Source organism: Trichomycterus rosablanca, chromosome 11 (genome assembly GCF_030014385.1).
Source record: "Trichomycterus rosablanca isolate fTriRos1 chromosome 11, fTriRos1.hap1, whole genome shotgun sequence".
In the NCBI taxonomy this organism is placed as follows: Eukaryota; Metazoa; Chordata; class Actinopteri; order Siluriformes; family Trichomycteridae; genus Trichomycterus; species Trichomycterus rosablanca.
In genome coordinates this window covers 17692088-17710364 of record NC_085998.1, presented here as the reverse complement: position 1 = coordinate 17710364, position 18277 = coordinate 17692088, and the positions used below count along the sequence as shown (strand labels likewise).

At 35.4% G+C, this 18277-nt stretch overlaps 1 protein-coding gene across 1 annotated transcript; it reads left to right on the top strand.

Annotated features, from left to right (window-relative positions):
- Positions 1-441: 441 nt before the first annotated feature.
- On the top strand, positions 442-4945 carry gcsha (glycine cleavage system protein H (aminomethyl carrier), a). Its single transcript, XM_063004502.1, has 5 exons — positions 442-600; positions 2537-2616; positions 2842-2905; positions 3194-3325; positions 4370-4945. Exons 1-5 carry the CDS (start codon positions 450-452, stop codon positions 4465-4467), a joined length of 525 nt encoding a protein of 174 aa, XP_062860572.1. The 5' UTR covers positions 442-449; the 3' UTR covers positions 4468-4945.
- Positions 4946-18277: the final 13332 nt, after the last annotated feature.

Genomic DNA, 18277 nt, shown 5'->3' with positions numbered 1-18277 from the left:
TTGTTTTGTTTTGTACTGTTAATTATTTGTTGTATTATGCTACTGGGGCTTTAATTTCCTTCGGGATCAATAAAGTATCTATCTATCTATCTATCTATCTATCTATCTATCTATCTATCTATCTATCTATCTATCTATCTATCTATCTAATATTTTGATGGGACACCATAATCTTGTCGGTTATTGGTTGATTATTGATGGCCAGTTATGAGTAAAAAAAAACTGGCAAAGTTTGCATTCAGAGTTTTACCCAGCAATTCTACTGTATTGATTGAGTAGTGGGTTGTAGACCAGGTAAACAGAGTATGAAGTTGTTATGAAGATGAATAAATGAATGGGTGAATGATTACTCGTGCAGACCTCAATGACCGCAGCTTCCAGTACAGCATATCGGTGACGTAAACAAGGCGCGTCTCCAGCAGTCCACTATTTCGACGTCATAGGGAAAAATGGCGGCGTGTTTTATGTTGCGCCGCGTTTCTGCAAACTTAACTTCTTCTCTAGCGAGGATTTCACATGTTCATGTTCTCTCTCCTGCGGGTGTGATGGGAAAAAGCTGTTTTAGAAGAGATCTGTCTCAGACTCCGCGCTTTTGTACAGGTACTGCAGTCAGCACTGTTTATCCTGTCCACACAGGAGACTGATCAGAGTTCATTACAACTTTTATTACATCATATAGTGGATACTCATCATTACCTGTAATTGTACTAATACGTCTATCATCATTTTCAGCTATACTGAGACTATTCAGATCTAAATACAGTAAGATTCTGCTATAGATCACTACTAATCAGCTACTAGCTTCTTACAAGTGTAGCACTTCAGGTCACCTCTAATCTCTCAGACTGAGCTCACAATGTTCAAGGTAAACAAGCTGCTTCTGCATATGAATTCTACAATAACTCTACAAATTATAATGTAATTATATTATTTAGACTTTTAATTTGTCATTTGCAAAGCAAGCATTTAAATGGAGTTTCACATTCTAATCACTACCATATGCAGCCATATGCCACTATAGATTTACATGTGGTCTTAGCTACTGTTTAGTTCATTTTACTAGTTTAAATGTTTATACTTTTTTCAAGCAGAAAGAGCAAATCCAGCTGTTGTAAGTAGTACACTTCAAGTACACGTTGGGTCTGTCACAGTGATTACATAATTGTCCAGCTGCAGTTACTTAAGTTAATCATTTTTTTTTTTTTTTTTTATTACATTTTTGTGTTGGCAAATAATTGTCAGGTTCCACAATTCTTTTAAAACAAGACCACGAATATCACAATGTGCTTACGTGCACACTGATAATCTGAAAATGAATAGATGTTAGTAGTTTTACATTTGCAGGTGTCTAATTAAGAAAAATATTTTAATGTAAACAGCATATTTCTTAATAACTGATACTAAAGCATGGCAGTTTAAAACATCTTAAAACCAGCTGGATTTTTGACCATTATTCCAGTTTTACATTCCTCTGGTTTCTGCACCAGGCTCTATACTAAATTCTTATTTAAAAGTCATTACATAAAGTTTTCTGTGCCGTTAGTAAGCACATGAACACACAAAGATCTACATTGAACCTTTTGTGTTTTTTTTTTTGCATTAGAAGGTACCCAATAAATCTTACAAGGTACTATTTTGTACAATAAAAGAGTAAAATGTACTTATTCATGTTTTAGTACACAACAAAACACACATTGAGTATTATTAAGGGTACCAGCCCAGTAAACAGGTGCATTTAAGTATTTACGTTTTGGGTATGATACAGTAGATTGTAAGCTGTAATTGCAAACCAGCTCTTAAAACAGTGGGGAAAATGAACTATAAGTATATTGTTGTTGTTTTTTTAAATCATGTTGGTGTAAAATTTTTAAATGCAAAATAACGTTTGGTGTAAAATAATATTCACAATTTATAGAAAATAAAATTACCATGATGGTGTAAGTAAAAAAACAGTAAGTGTTTAGTAGAATCTACCTAAATAGTAGTTACATTAAGTTAGTAACAGTAAGGTAACATAAACAAGCGTAAGACATTGAGGCAAATTGTCTATTGTCTGTTGGTACCACAGGTAAAATTTTATTGCTATTTGTTCACTTAATTAAAAAAACATTAACGTTTGGGGTAAAATCTGTAAGCTTTTTTATTTATTTTTCAATAAGGTAATTTTTTATGATATTTTAAACATGTTCTCAGTACCCTTAAACTCTACAGCCAAAAAAGAAATACTTTGAAGACATGATGGTTTTCTGAGCCAAGAACGTTTGTGTCTTATGGAGTAAATCATCTGTTGTCAGTTATTAGTATTTCAGGCATTCTTAGCATTCTCTACTAGTTCTGATCCAGCAAGTTTCAAGTATTGTTAGCAGTTCAGTGAATTTCTAATCCGTGTGAGAACTAGCAATTTATTCAGCTAAAGATATTTTTTAAATGTTGACTTTTTGAATAAAAAAAACACACACACTTTAAATCCTGGTTAAGATGCATTAAGAGCTTTGTGTTTTTATCATACTGTCATTCTTTGTGTTTCACTGTGCAGCTCTGAAGTACACAGACAAACATGAGTGGGTACGTGTGGAAAATGGCTTAGGTACAGTGGGAATCAGTAACTTTGCTCAGGTGGGTGGACAAATCACAAGTGAAATAAATAGGCAGGGTCACTGACAATTCACTATAAGCACTGTTGTTTTTTAATTTAGGTGTCTATGGAACATTTTAATGTGTTGTGTAAGCTTTTTTATATTTTAGTAATATTTCTTCATATCTCAAAAGAAAATAGATACTTTCTTAAACTTATTTGGCCTTTTGTTGGATGCATTTTGACAATTGCTTTGTGCCTAACAGGAGGCTTTGGGTGATGTGGTGTACTGCGGTCTCCCTGATGTTGGCACAAAACTGTCCCAGTCAGGTAAGAGTCATTCACACATGCTATTGTCTGTATTTTAGTTTTATGGCTGGGTACAGTTTGATTCTGCACATAAAAAAATGTATGGGTATAAAAGTTATGCTAATCTGTGATTTAACTCGTGCTACACCTCAGGCCTGACATGTCCAGGCTTGCTTTGTGGAATGCTCTCTGTTACACGAGTGAAAAAACTTTATCAGAAATCTATTAAAGGTAGTTAGTATTAATTATTATTGTTATTATTATTGCAGATACAACATGGTTTGTGTGTTTGAATTTCTTTGTCTGTAGATGAATTTGGTGCTCTGGAGAGTGTGAAGGCAGCTAGTGAGCTGTACTCTCCTTTAACAGGGGAGGTGACCGAGGTTAACCAAGCTCTTGCTGATAATCCAGGGCTAGTCAATAAGTCTTGCTACAAAGACGGTGAGCTCAGTCACTTTGCATTACTTTACACACACGGTTTTGTTTCAGTAATACTTGAAAGTAAGTGGGCAAGTTACCCAGTAAGCAATTGCACGAGGTGATCACCAGCAAGTCTTCGAATGGTTGACAAAAAAAATAGGCAAATATATTAATAACACTAGCCTGTTACCGGTCTGTTATCGGCCGGCTGGTGAATGGATGACTTGGTAGCCAAACAGCTCAGCCACTGGATAGGTTCACTTGTAAGTTTGCTCTCAGTGACTGTCCCAAGCCTGTATCAAATTAGTAGGGTTGCGTAAGGAAGCCTTTACCAACTTTACCAGGTTAGGTGTGCTGAATTATGAGTCAGCTGAGTGCTGACCCCTAATACAGAAGTAGCTACATGAATATGCTCGTATCAATTGATGTTAAATGGGGTTTTAAAACAAAAATATTATTTATTTATATATTATCTATTTGCATTAGTATATTAAATATTATAGTATATTAAATATAAAAAGATTCATGTGACAAAGCATACACAGGTATGTGTGTGCATGAGATGCATTCTTAAAACATCTTTTCACACTTTTTATAAGTTGTTTAAATCCCCTAAAAATCAGTTTTAGGTTGTATTCAACACAATGTCCTCTGTACACAGGATAGTGGTTAAGTAATTTATTGGCTAAACAGATGTGTAGATGTAAAGAATTGTAGACCATCATCCTTCTCTGGTCTGGTCTTTATATTGATGTTTTACCATGCTTTATCCTGGTCAGAATCTTGGTGGCTCTGGTTTCTCTGGAATCACTGGGCGCAATGCATTAAACACACCCCAGACAGGACGCTGCTAATCCATCACTGGGTCCAGCCCCCACTCCCGTCACTGGGGGGACCGCTGGGGATTTAAATTCTTGATCTGAGCAGTATTGCGTTAGCATAATTCACACAAATTTACCCTGCACCATAGGTGTTAGACCTATAGAAAAAAATGAATGTGTATTTTTTTTTTTATATATTTGCTGTTTTAACTAATTGAACATTGTGTATTTTTGCCTGTTCCAGGCTGGCTGATTAAAATGACCATATCTGTACCAGAGGAGCTGAATTCTCTAATGGATGAAGCTGCATATGAAAGATACATCAAATCTATAGAAGACTAGTAACCGGAGCCAACTTTATGTGCATGGATTTTATATGTCCTCCTGTCTGTAACAGGAAAAAGACAATACAGTCAGTTGTGGACTGGCTATTTCTAATTTACTGATTCCTCTGATTAGAGCTGCTTAAGTTTAGATAGCATAGATCAAATATGGAATAAGTATGTCAACAACCACTCACTTTTACAAAGACTGATCCAGCGACTGAATCGGCGAATATTTGTTATTTTTTTGGCAGTTTTTTTTGTCATGATATATTTCATGCAGCCCCAGCAACCAAAAGTCAGAGCACATATTTTGCATTCCAGTGTGTAGTCATGCTTGCAATAATGTCATGATGGTTCAAAGTCTGTGTGTGGTAGTACAGATTTGGTGCGTTGATTCCTATGACTGCTTGTTCAATACTAGTTTGTTTTCATGACCAGTTGATGCTGGTAGATAAAAAATACTAATACTTATTAAAACTCTAATTTTCTCAATACTTTGCTGCTCCTTTTTTTTTGTAGTTTTTTTTTTGTAGTTTTGTCTTTTAGTTCTAAGTATGTCCATTTATATTGACCAGAAACTGTTAGGGGTGCACAGAAATTAGACCACATTTCCTAAGCATTTTAGGAAACTATGAGATGCAGTAATGGCAAATGTAATACATGTCTTGGAGGAGCAAGTACCCTGTTTAATCTCTGTTTAAAAGCTTTTCTCCCTCACCATGTATTAACTTTGTTAAAACAAAAAAAGCGTTTTCTTTTCCCTATTGGTTTTAATGGTCTATGGCGTCCTCTAGTGGTTAGCTGTATTGCATTAAAGCAGGACTATTGAGCTTTGTTGGCTTTCCAACCAAGATAATTCTGACTTCTTGCTTTCATATATAAAGTACCACTCCCTTCTAGGAAACTTTAAGAGCAGGAGCTTTTCTGCTACTCATCAAATCTTGCTTGGTTGTGGACAGTTACACCTGTGCCCCTGCAGCTTGTAATTTATATATATATATATACTGTATATACACAGCTGATATACACTATATTGCCAAAAGTATTCACTCACCCATCCAAATCATGTAATTCAGGTGTTCCAATCACTTCCATGGCCACAGGTGTAATTTCCTTGCTACTAAATATTTCACAGTCGACTGTCAGTGGTACAACCCCTGGCAAAAATTATGGAATCACCACTCTTGGAAGATGTTCTGTCAATTGTTTAATTTTGTAGAAAAAAAAAAAATCACAGACATGCCACAAAACTATCATTTTTCAAAATGTCAACCTTCTGGCATTAAGAAACAATAAAAAAAAGAAACAAATATAATAGTTGTGGTCAGTCACAATTGCTTTTTTTAGATCAAGTAGAGGAAAAAAATATGGAATCACTCAAATCTGAGGAAAAAATTATGGAATCACTCTGTAATTTGCAGTTTAAAAACAAAACATCTGCAGCAGATTAGATTTGCTAATTATTCTTCAGTTTAAAAAGAGTGCTTACACCTCGGAGAGCTGTTGCACAAAGCAGATTGTCATGAATCATAGTTCCAACACAAGATATGTCAGTTGAAACAAATGAGAGGATTATAAAACTCCTTCAAGAAGATAAATCATTGTGGAATGTCGCAAAAGATGTTGGTTGTTCCCAGTAAGCTGTGTTTAAAATCTGAACCAAGTACAAACAAAATGGGAAGGTTGTAAAAGGGAAGCATACTGGTAGACCAAGTAAGACATCAAAGCATCAAGATAGAAAACTTAAAGCAATATGTCTTGAAAACAGAAAATGCACAACAAAACAAATGAGAAACAAGTGGCCGGAAAGTGGAGTCAATGTCTGTGACTGAACTGTAAGAAATCACCTAAAAGAAATGGGATTTACATACAGAAAAGCCAAACAAAAGCCATCATTAACACCTAAAAAGAAAAGAACAAGGTTAAAGTAGGCTAAAGAAAAGCAATCGTGGACTGTGGGTGACTGGTTAAAAGTGATCTTCAGTGATGAATCGCGAATCTGCATTGGGCAAGGTGATGATGCTGGAACTTTTGTTTGGTGTCTGTCCAATGAAATTTATGAAGATAACTGCCTAAAGAAAACATGTTAATTTCCACAGTTGTTGATGATATGGGCCTGCATGTCGGGTAAAGGCACAGGGGAGATGGTCTTCAATAAATGCCAAAGTCCACATTGAAATTTTAGACGCTTTTCTTATTCCATCAGTTGAAAGGATGTTTGGTGATGATGACTTCATTTTTCAAGATGATAATGCATCTTGCCATAGGGCAAAGGACGTGAAAACTTTCCTTCAAGAAAACATATAATGTCAATGGCATGGCCTGCAAATAGTCCGGATCTCAATCCGTTTGAAAATCTCTGGTGGAAATGGAAGAAAATGGTCAATGACAAGGTTCCAACCTGCAAAGCTGATCTGGCAACAGCAAGAGACAGTTGAAGGCAGATTGATGAAGAATACTGTTTGTCATTAGTTAACTCCATGCCTCAGAGAGTTTAAACCATTATAAAAGCCAGAGGTGGTGCAACAAAGTAATAATGGTGCAGTGTTTTCTAATGATTCCATAATTTTTTCCTCAGATTTGAGTGATTCCATATTTTTTTCCTCTACTTGATCTAAAAAAAAAGCAATTGTGACTGACCACAACTATTATATTTGTTTCTTTTTTTTTATTGTTTCTTAATGCCAGAGGGTTGACAGTTTGAGAAATGATAGTTTTGTGGCATGTCTGTGATTTATTTTTTTTCTACAAAATTAAACAATTGAAAGAACATCTTCCAAGAGTGGTGATTCCATAATTTTTGCCAGGGGTTGTATTATAACAAAGTGAAGCGATTGGGAATAACAGCAACTCGGCCACGAAGTGGTAGGCCACGTACAATGACAGAGCGGGGTCAGCGGATGCTGAGGCGCATAGTGCGCAGATGTCGCCAACTTTCTGCAGAGTCAATCTCTACAGACCTCCAAACTTTGTGGCCTTCAGATTCGCTCAAGAACAGTGCGTAGAGAGCTTCATGGAATGGGTTTCCATGGCTGAGCAGCTGCATCCAAGTCTTACATCACCATGCGCAATGCAAAGCGTCGGATGCAGTGGTGTAAACCACGTCGCCACTGGACTCTAGAGCAGTGGAGACGTGTTCTCTGGAGTGACCATTCACGCTTCTCCGTCTGGCAATTTGATGGACGAGTCTGGGTTTGGTGGTTGCCAGGAGAACGGTACTTGTCTGACTGCATTGTGCCAAGTGTAAAGTTTGGTGGAGGGGGGATTATGGTGTGGGGTTGTTTTTCAGGAGTTGTGCTTTGCCCCTTAGTTCCAGTGAAAGGAACTCTTAATGCTTCAGCATACCAAGAGATTTTGGACAATTTCATGCTCCCAACATTGTGGGAACAGTTTGGGGATGGCCCCTTCCTGTTCCAACATGACTGTGCACCAGTGCACAAAGCAAGGTCCATAAAGACATGGATGAGCGAGTTTGGTGTGGAAGAACTTGACTGTCCACAGTTCTGACCTCAACCTGATAGAACACCTTTGGGATGAATTAGAGCGGAGACTGCGAGCCAGGCCTTCTCGTCCAACATCAGTGTCTGACCTCACAAATGCGCTTCTAAAAGAATGGTCAAAAATTCCCATAAACACACTCCTAAACCTTGTGGAAAGCCTTCCCAGAAGAGTTGAAGCTGTTATAGCTGCAAAGGGTGGGCCGACATCATATTAAACCCTATGGATTAAGAATGGGACGTCACTCAAGTTCATATGCGTGTGAAGGCAGACGAGCGAATACTTTTGGCAATATAGTGTATATATATCAGCCACAACATCAAAACCACCTCGTTGTTTGTACACACATTGTCCATTTTATCAGCTCCACTTACCAAATAGGAGCACTTTGTAGTTTTACAATTACTGACTGAAGAACAGCATGAAAGGGGGCTAACAAAGCATGCAGAGAAACAGATGGACTACAATGGTCAGAACCCCCAGAGGACCACTACAGAGCAGGTACTATTTAGGTGGTGGATCATTCTCAGCACTGCAGTGACACTGACATGGTGGTGGTGTGTTAGTGTGTGTTGTGCTGGTATGTGTGTGTGTTGAACATCGCTGATGGAGTGTTTAAACACCTCACTGTCACTGCTGGACTGAGAATAGTCCACCAACCAAAAATATCCAGCCAACAGCGCCCCGTGGGCAGCATCCTGTGACCACTGATGAAGGTCTAGAAGATGACCAACTCAAACAGCAGCAATAGATGATTGTCTCTGACTTTACATCTACAAGGTGAACCAACTAGGTAAGAGTGTCTAATAGAGTGGACAGTGAGTGGCCACGGTATTTAAAAACTCCAGCAGCGTGGGACAGTGAGTGTAGAAACAAGGAGGTGGTTTTAATGTTATGGCTGATCAGTGTATATGTATTCACAGGCTATATATAATGATCAGTTGCACTGATTTTTAATTCCAAGCATGACATTCATGTACCTTTCACATGTAATGCTAATAAAAATAATAATAATAATAATAATAATATTGCCAATGGCCGAAGCCCTGAGATGGAGAGACGCCCTGTCTAGGGTATTCTTGGCCTGCGGCCAATGTTTCCCAGTAAAATCAAGTCCCGCCGTGGCACTCATTAAATTAAAGCAGTTGATGAAATTGAAAAAAAGAGTATTTTACTCTAAAGTGACAATTTACTTAAGTTAAATAAAGCTCACATTGAGAAATAAAGCCTGTTTCACTTCTCTGTCAAACACACAGTGTTCTCTTTTATGTGTATTGACTTACAAGGGGAATCAAATTCCTTTAAAGAGGAACAAATAGCTGGAAAATGAAAATTGAACAAGGGGCCTATACCTGAGGGAGGAGTAATCAATAATGTTTAGACAGGAGAACAAGACTTACTGACGGGAGATCAATACAGAGAGGAACGCCCTCTCCCGGTTCCTCTTTTACTCTACTTGTATGTGGTGTGTGTGTGTGTGTGTGTGTGTGTGTGTGTGTGTGTGTGTGTGTGTGCTTCTCACTGACCTTATAGGATCTGATCAGGTCTTTATTTAAGACTTGCTCCCTGGTGAGGGGAGTGTGAGGTAATTACAGGAAGGTAAAGTCTGGCTGTGTGTGTGTGTGTGTGTGTGTGTGGGCTTGTGAACTTCAGTGTACACCATAACAGAAGACATTATTACTAGGGGTTGATGATATGTCTATATATAGTATTTAAATATTGGCATCAGCTATTATAGATAGTGACAATGGCAACAATGAGCCCCTTCAAAACATCAACATTAAACAGAAATTCAAATACATGTTTCCTACAAGTCTTTTTTCCAGGTAAACTGGCATTAGGAAGGAGAAACTGAATGCAAAAATTCTTTGTGACTGTGTAGGTAGGGCTCACCTAAAAAGTCTTTGATTAAAGAATGTGTATAAAATATCATCTAGAGGTGATAAGGTTGGAGCAAACAAATGCTGGATCACATACAACGTCTTACAGCATGAATTAAGAAATAGTATCTGCATTTAGTACAGTACCTGACATTTATGGTGACATACAGTACAGTTTTTATTCTTATACTACTGTCACTACTACTACTACTACTACTGCTAATAATAATAATAATGGTGATAATAATCATATTGCTGATAAAAATTTAGTTTTTAGCCCACAGGTCTTTCAAAATGTTTACTTTATTTGTTTATTTTTTGCATACTTTTGGCATTGACCTTTGTAATAAACTTTCTGGGAAGGTTTCCTTCTGATCACTTTTCTATAGGGAATTTGTTTGAGAATGGTGCACCACCACTCTTAAACCTTTCTGCTGGCTTATAGGGTATTATTGGTGTTACATCTTATTTACATTTACATTTTTGGCATTTAGCAGACACTCTTATCCAGAGCAACTTACAGAAGTGCTTCCATAGTTTTTTTTTTTTTTTGCAAGAAATGAAAGAGCGTTAGTAAGTAAGTACATGTCAGCTTAAGTGCTTAGTAAAGAGGTGGGTTTTTAATCGTTTTTTAAAGACAGCAAGAGACTCAGATGTTCGGACAGACAGGGGAAGCTCGTTCCACTACTTGGGTGCCAGTACAGAGAAGATCCTTGATGCGTGTCTTCCCTGAGTTCTGGGTGGCGGGTCAAGTCGAGCAAGTCGAGAGCGGGGTTTAGTGTATAGTTTGGACAAATTCTGTTTTGTTGAAATCTTATCCTGACTAAAACATGTCCAATACCACAATACCAATTTTTAAGATGACTAACTATGAGGTAGCTGAAAATTAACGTTTGCAAAAGAAGATAAAGAAGGAAATGAAATTAAAAGAAAGGAATTTTTACATGCAAATGATGTATTTATTTCAACAAAACAGAATTTGTCCAAACTACACACTACTATGGTGGTGGTTAGTGTATCATTTTTATGAGATTATTTGTCAGATTAACCTGATTTAAAAAATGTTGGTGGTCCGGTACCACACAAAACTGTATATGCAAGTTAAACTTAACTTTATTTAACAGACGGCATAACAAATGAACTTTTGAGAATGGTATTACATTAGGCATTAGGGAAATTGCTTTATTAAGTGCATGCAAATAAAGCTAAACAACGGCTTTCTGTGAGATTAGACAAACACCTCAGTGCCTCATTATTACCAAATAAATTAGTTAGATGTTACCCTTATAAAAATGTAGATTACTGTGGTATATTTTAAGGTTTGACTGTATTTATAGAACAATGTAACACAAAAACAGAAATGACACTGATACCAAAATTCCACCAAATGCAAGTCAATTTACTAGCAGTTAGCTATCCATCCTGTTGCATATTAATTACTGTGTCAGAAAACAAAACTAACAAAAGCAGCTAAAAGGTAGAAAAATCTTTATTTAAAGTATTTTGGATGCTCTGTAAATGTAAATGAATTTGAAATGTTTGGCTACAGTAAATCAACAAATTAAAGTCTTACTATATAAACTGAGAATGGTTTCCGTGAAATCCCACTTATGTATATACAGTATGTGGCAAATGTAAAATGGTATATTATGGACGATGGCATAGTTCTTATTATGGGGTTATGAAATGACAGAGGAATATAGAGGCATTTGTAAATTGTAATTTTATAAATATTTAACAAGTTAAATAACAACATGTTCTTATGTTAATTCTAATACATTTATAAATATAAAAAATGCTACATACACTATATGGTCAAAACACCTGACCGAGAGCTTGAGAGTTGGACATCCCAATGGATACCATTACAAATGGTATTAAAATAGAGTGATCTCCATCTGGTCTTGTCAGCTATTACAACAGTGTCTCTTTTGAGAAGTCTTCTCACAAGTATTTTTGTGGGAATTTGTGGGTGCTGATGTTGGTCAAGAAACCATTACTGTTGCTGCATAGCTGGAAGTGTATAATTTCCTTTTTTTCTTTAAAATGTCTGTTAGCAATTGCTGTGGCTGAAACACGTGAATTCAGAAATTGGAAGGGGTGTCCTAATACTTTTGTCTATATAGTGTATATTTTTTTAATGGTTTAACATGAGCAGTTTACTATTCCATTCAGAGAAACAGACTAAAATAGATATATGTAAAATAAAAAAAGAATAAAAAGCATGAGAGGAATGACAGGACAGCAGAGAGGGAAAATGAAGCAATTACTGCATACAAGAAGAGGAGTGCATAGAGAAAGGTGTTGCCATGGAAATAAAGGGCCCGATTTGGATTGGTCACAGCAGGTGACCTCCACTTTTGCTGATTGTTCATTTAAAGATACATAAGAGGACACAGTTTATCAACAGCCAACCGCTTCATTTCTATCTCTGCATGCTTCTCCTTTCAGACCAGAGGACGTCCACGTGCCTCATGTGTCTTACCAATTATACAAAGAAGCCTTCGGTCCTGTCTGAGTGGGTTTTCATCAGTGAAAAGAACATGCTATTTGCCTTCATTTTCAAAATTTCACCAGCTCATTTTCCCCTCCAAGCTATAAGCCTAAGCCCACATCTATCCTCTGCTCCCTCTCTCTCTTTTCCAGAATTCTTGTCTACGTCTCATTAACGCAGAGCTCAGACGTGGTGTAGCAGGTGACAGGGAGAACTAATCACTCCGAAGATTAAAAATAAATGAAGAGAAACGTGTTTTAGAAAAACGGCAGAGCGCAGATCATAAATCATCCGAGCTAGAGCGAGATCTCTCCCAACTGTCCACACAGGCACACACACCCCACCACACATCACAGACACCACAGACAAATTACATTACAGAAATCACATTACTGCAGCCTTTCGGGGAGGACAACTGAAGGGGAAAGAGGGAGAGGAGGCTGAGCAGCACTGAGATGAGACATGGCTTTAAAATGACATGCAGTATAAGCATTGCAAAAGAATCCCAAAAGCAAATTTAAACCTTATATATAAATCTTACAGTCTGCTTAAGAATTGTCTGATAGAGAAAAAAATCTTTGTTTTCTCAAGAACGTCAAGCTTTTCAAGTCCTGATGCAACAAAGGACCCCCACGCTATCACACTGCAAACATTATATTTTACTAGTATAATGAAAAGGTGTGTTTGCTCTTTACCATGCATAACACTTTCTGTCCACAATGTTTAGTTTTAATTTGTCTGTCCATAAAATATTACACTACAAGCTTTGGGGATAATCCAGGTGCCAGGTTAGCTTTAGTTTTCTTCTTGCTACCCTCCCATGAATCGTATTTAAGTCTCTTTTGTATGCAGATATTAGCTGAGGCTAGAGATGTCTGATGTTCCTTCGATGTTCTTTTTTGGTGTTTTAGGATTAGCCCTTGGAAAAAAAATGCTGGTCAGCCACTTTGGAGTAGATTTACTTCCCTTAGTTGTAAGATAATGGTTTTCATTGTGGTTCAGTGAAGTCCTAAAGCCTCAGAAATGGCTGTGTAACCTTTTTGACCATTTCAGCATTTTTATTTTCTTATATTTTTTTATATTGATCTTGTAAAATAGAACTGCTTGACTTTTATGAAAAGGCTCACATATAGATTTTACATAACTGGCTTAAATCAAGCCTGATAAAATGTGGTTATATTTTCTACGTTCAATATGTTTTGTATAATGCAATCAAAAAGTGCAATTGTTTTCACACCACTGTTTATAACACAGTTGTAATGAATACAGTATTTTTTTGGCACTGCTGCCAACCAGCATATATCCACGTCAAGATAAATGATTCATTTATCTCTGGCTTATATAAATCTAAAAAATTATTCATATTATTAAAACTCAAATAAAGTAATTTTTCAATACCTCTAAAACTTGTATTACTCATTGCTATTTGTTTTATACAGAAGGAATACACTTACAAATGATTTTAATGTAGTTTTAATAGTTTGGTTGGCGAGGACTGGTTGTTTTTAGTCAATGTATAATCATGACATTCCACAAACAAAGAAAAGCTTAAACTAAAAACTGTCTTAATGTTCTACAATTTGTATGAATAAGCTCTACCCACATTAAGACAGCATAAATTACTTAAACTATGTGGCCAGAAGTACGTGGAGACCTTACTGTAAGCCTGGACCTAATAAGCCTTAGGTGAAACAGCAGTCTATTTACATCTGTCCATGTGACTTTCCCTGAGTGCTAGTACAACCAACCAACAAACAGCCCACTCAACCTGAATTTCCTTAATTGAATATTTTTTTATAATACATTTTTGGTATGAAGTTGTTTTGGTATGATATAGTACTGAAGAAGCACACATGTCACTCTTAAGTCACATATCACAGACATAACATGGAAGATTAACATAAAAAATTTACCATCCTAGCAAAAGCCTCCTTCAATGCATTTTTGTTTCTCAGAATGATTTAAATAATGTTAATAGGGGATACTGTATGTATTCCTGTACTACAAATAAATAACCTTAATACTTTGTTGCAAAGCTGTCTGTTGCATATACAGCATTTTACTGTAAGAACAGTTAGCATTATGAATGCACTCACTGTAGTTATTTCTGACTTGTACATCTTGGCAATTTGTCTTAAATTATCCAAGGTTATAATGGTCCCTTTGATGGACTGATTTCTATATCCTTGATACATTCAAAAGAACATTTTTGACTGTCCAGTCTTGACTTATTTAGGTTTTATTTTTAAATTTGTTGTCCTGTTTAATCATCCAGATTTTACTGTTGGCCAGTTAAAGTTTATTGAAATATGCCCCCATGGTGGTGCGGTGGGTAGCGCTGTCACCTCACGCAAGACAGGCCTGGGTTTGATTCCCTGGCTGGGTGGCCAGAGCCCCTTCTGTGTGGAGTTTGCATGTTCTCCCTGTGTCTGCGTGGGATTCCTCCCGGAGTCAGGACAACTGTATGTACTAAAACTGGCATCTGTGTGTGTCTGCTTTGTGATGGACTGGCAACCTGTCCATGGTGTTTCCTATCTTTCACCCAATGAATCAGACCTACCGCAACACTAACCAGAATAAATGGTGGTAAAACAGACAGTGAATGAATATATAAATAAATGGAATATGTGCTGGCACATCACTTTATTCATGTTTTTTCACTATAGTGTATTGCCTCTGTACCATTTTAAAAGTAAAGCAGCCCCATATCATGATGCTCCGACGTTCCATTTTACTTTACTGTGGGTATAGTGTTTTTGGGATCATTATATTTAACCTGATATGTTGAGAGGGAAGTTTAAGGTGATGCATTTTTCTTCCTGAAAGCTTTATGAAGTTTCTCTACCTTTACCATAATCGCAGCTTGCTGATTAAAATTAATAATGTCTTAATTTTATATTGTGTAAATTTGACAAATATACATTTGTAATATAGGGACAATATATTTCCCAATTAATTAAATATTTACTTATTTATGCTTAAAATCCACAATTTTTAGTCTAAACGACATTATGTGTGTAAATGTAAAGTGGATATATGCTCTGGATTATTAATATGTCTATTAAATCACAAAAAGGGGTAAATAATTGTTTTATACATACTAAATTTAAATGTGCAGGGTAGTTTTCAGATCTTACATGGATTTAGGAAAATAATTCATAATTTATTTGTATTTTTAGATGTCTTGATAAAATAAATGATTGTTGCTTTATGTGACAATTTAAGTGAAAGATAACATTGTGCCAACCAGCTTAGTTCTCTCCTTGATTACTTTATAAATAATTTAATTAAAAATAATTGAACTCAGTTTGTAATGATAGACTGTTTTTGTGGTTTCTACATGAATAATTTAATAATAACCTAGTGTGTAAGGAGAGATCAGTTTTTCTGATTTCTTTATATATCAGACAATGATTAATGATTCATAAATCAGACTATATAATAATTTCATTCATAGTCTGTGATGATAGATTAGTTTTTTTGTGCTCTCTTGGTGCAGGTTATTCGAACTATTATGTGCTCTACTCATTCATCAGCTCTTTTTTAGTAATTAACTGAAGGACAGTCAATGTGAAAGAGGGACTTTTGTGTCTTCTATACCATGAGATGTAAAACAGTGAAGTCCTGATGGTTACAGAACTGCTGTAGACTGCAGCTGCTGTATAATTCATGCAGGCTGCAGTGTCGTGTGTGGCCACTAGAAGTCAGTATATAACTTTAGATTCAGAACAGGACGCCATTTATCCTGTGTAATAATCCTACTGCTTTTACATTTTAACTTCTTTTTTCCAAGCAGTTTATAATTAATCATTGTCTTCTGTAGGCTTTTATTTAAATATTCTGAAGCACCAGAACATAACACTATCAAACACACAAAACACATGTAGTCAGCCATGGAGAATCAGAAACACACCTTCTACGTCATATTTCAAAAATCTTTTCCCATCTCAGCCAGGAGAAAATGCTTTACGGTTTATTTATAACACAGTTCAGATTTACCTGCACAAATGTAAACCAGGTGAACGGAAACTCGCTCATTTGTCATTTCATATCCCAAAATATATGATATACCCAAAAGTGATTCCCAAAGTGAGTGCTAGTATGTCATTTTAAAACCAATACATCATACCATCAAAATTTGGTTAAAATCTATAATTAGGAAAAAAGGGGTGAATATGATAATAATCATATTCATAATAATAATCATAATAATATTGTTAATATAAATACTAATAATATTACTGTTAAAAATAATAACCTGATAATAACGATAATAATAATATATTGCATTATTAAAATTTATATCATGATAAAAACAGCAATAGTGGTAATAATAATAATAATAATAATAATAATAATGGTATTACAATAACAGCAATATTAATACTGATAATGTTAATATGAAAACTAGTAATAATAATAATAATAATAATAATAATAATAACAATAAAAATATTATATTATTAATTTTTATACCATGATAAAAACAGCAATAGTAGTAGTAGTAGTAGTAGTAGTAATAATAATAATAATAATAATAATAATAATAATAATAATAATAATAATAATAATAATAATAACAATGGTATTATTAATAATACAATAACAGCAATATTAATACTGATAATGTTAATATGAAAACTAGTAATAATAATAATAATAATAATAATAATAATGATAATAATAATGATAATGATAATGATAATGATAATAATAATAATAATAATAATAAATACAATAGTAATAAGGCCCTAGGGTAGTGCAAAGGTAAATTACCCTATCCCACTACCACTGGGATCCAGGGTTCAAATCCCCAGTGGTGTAATTGGTTGGTCAAGCATCTACATACAAACATGTTTGACTATGTCTGGAGGGTGTTAGTGGATTGTGTCCAATCATTCAGATGCAACCAGACCCACGATGACCCTGGCTAGAATAAAGTGGCAGTAAAATATAAAAATGAAATAAATATTATTTGTTTTCTTCTTCTTTTATTATTATTATTATTATTATTATTATTATTATTATTATTATTATTATTATTATAAATAGGTTTGACATAAAAACCATTATAAGGTTTTGCAAATCATCAATCCGATTTTGAGGTGCATAGAAATTATTAACGGGGGGTACCCTGTTCTTAAATACGTTGACCAATCTTTTGCTACAACAAAGTATGTATAAGTATGTGGACATTATGTAGGTTTGTATTTGTATAAAATAAATTATATAAAAAATGCTAATAAAATGCTAATAAAATAAATGCTTTATGGCAAGGCTTTAGGAGGGGGCATTTCCTGTTCCATTATGAGTGTGGCCCTGTGCGCTAAATGAGATCTATAAGAACTTGGTATGATGAGTGTAAAAGAACTCCAGTGGCTTGTATAAGCCCTGATCTTAAAACCTCTGAACCCCTTGAGTTGAATTGGAACATCATTTGTGAGCCAGGCCTGAAATGCCTGAAATGCCTGAAATGACGAATGCTCTTTTGACCGAATGAGCATGTCAACAGACACTCCAGATCTTGTGGAGAAGCAATCCAAAAAAAGTATATTTTTCATTTATATAATTAAATATAGTTGTGTGCTCGGGTGGTGCAGTAAATGATGGAAGCCCACTACCGCTGGGATCCAGGGTTTCAATTCCCACTGTTAATATTGGCCAGGTGGACATTAACTAGTTAACTAGCTAACTAGCAGAGTGAAAAGAAGGTTGACTAGCAGAGTAAAAAAAAAGATAGAAAACAAATTATATTAATGTTATTGTTTGTAATCAGTGTTAAGTGTATTAGAAGAGAAGTGTTTGTTGGAAATGGGCAGTCTTACTGGATAACCCTTAACCCTTTATATGGGTACTTTATATGGGTGAATTTCCAATAGTTTTAATATGCATTACATACATTGTTATTAGCTTCCACACTTAAAAAGCTGCCCTAACATACATATGCAAATAAA

What these genes read in the sequence shown, in the direction of transcription:
- gcsha (XM_063004502.1), top strand. Translation starts at nt 450, where the DNA reads ATGGCGGCGTGTTTTATGTTGCGCCGCGTTTCTGCAAACTTAACTTCT. An exon ending in GAATCAGTAACTTTGCTCAG is followed by an intron (nt 2,617 to 2,841) that starts GTGGGTGGACAA and finishes TGTGCCTAACAG; the next exon opens with GAGGCTTTGGGTGATGTGGT. An exon ending in CACAAAACTGTCCCAGTCAG is followed by an intron (nt 2,906 to 3,193) that starts GTAAGAGTCATT and finishes CTTTGTCTGTAG; the next exon opens with ATGAATTTGGTGCTCTGGAG.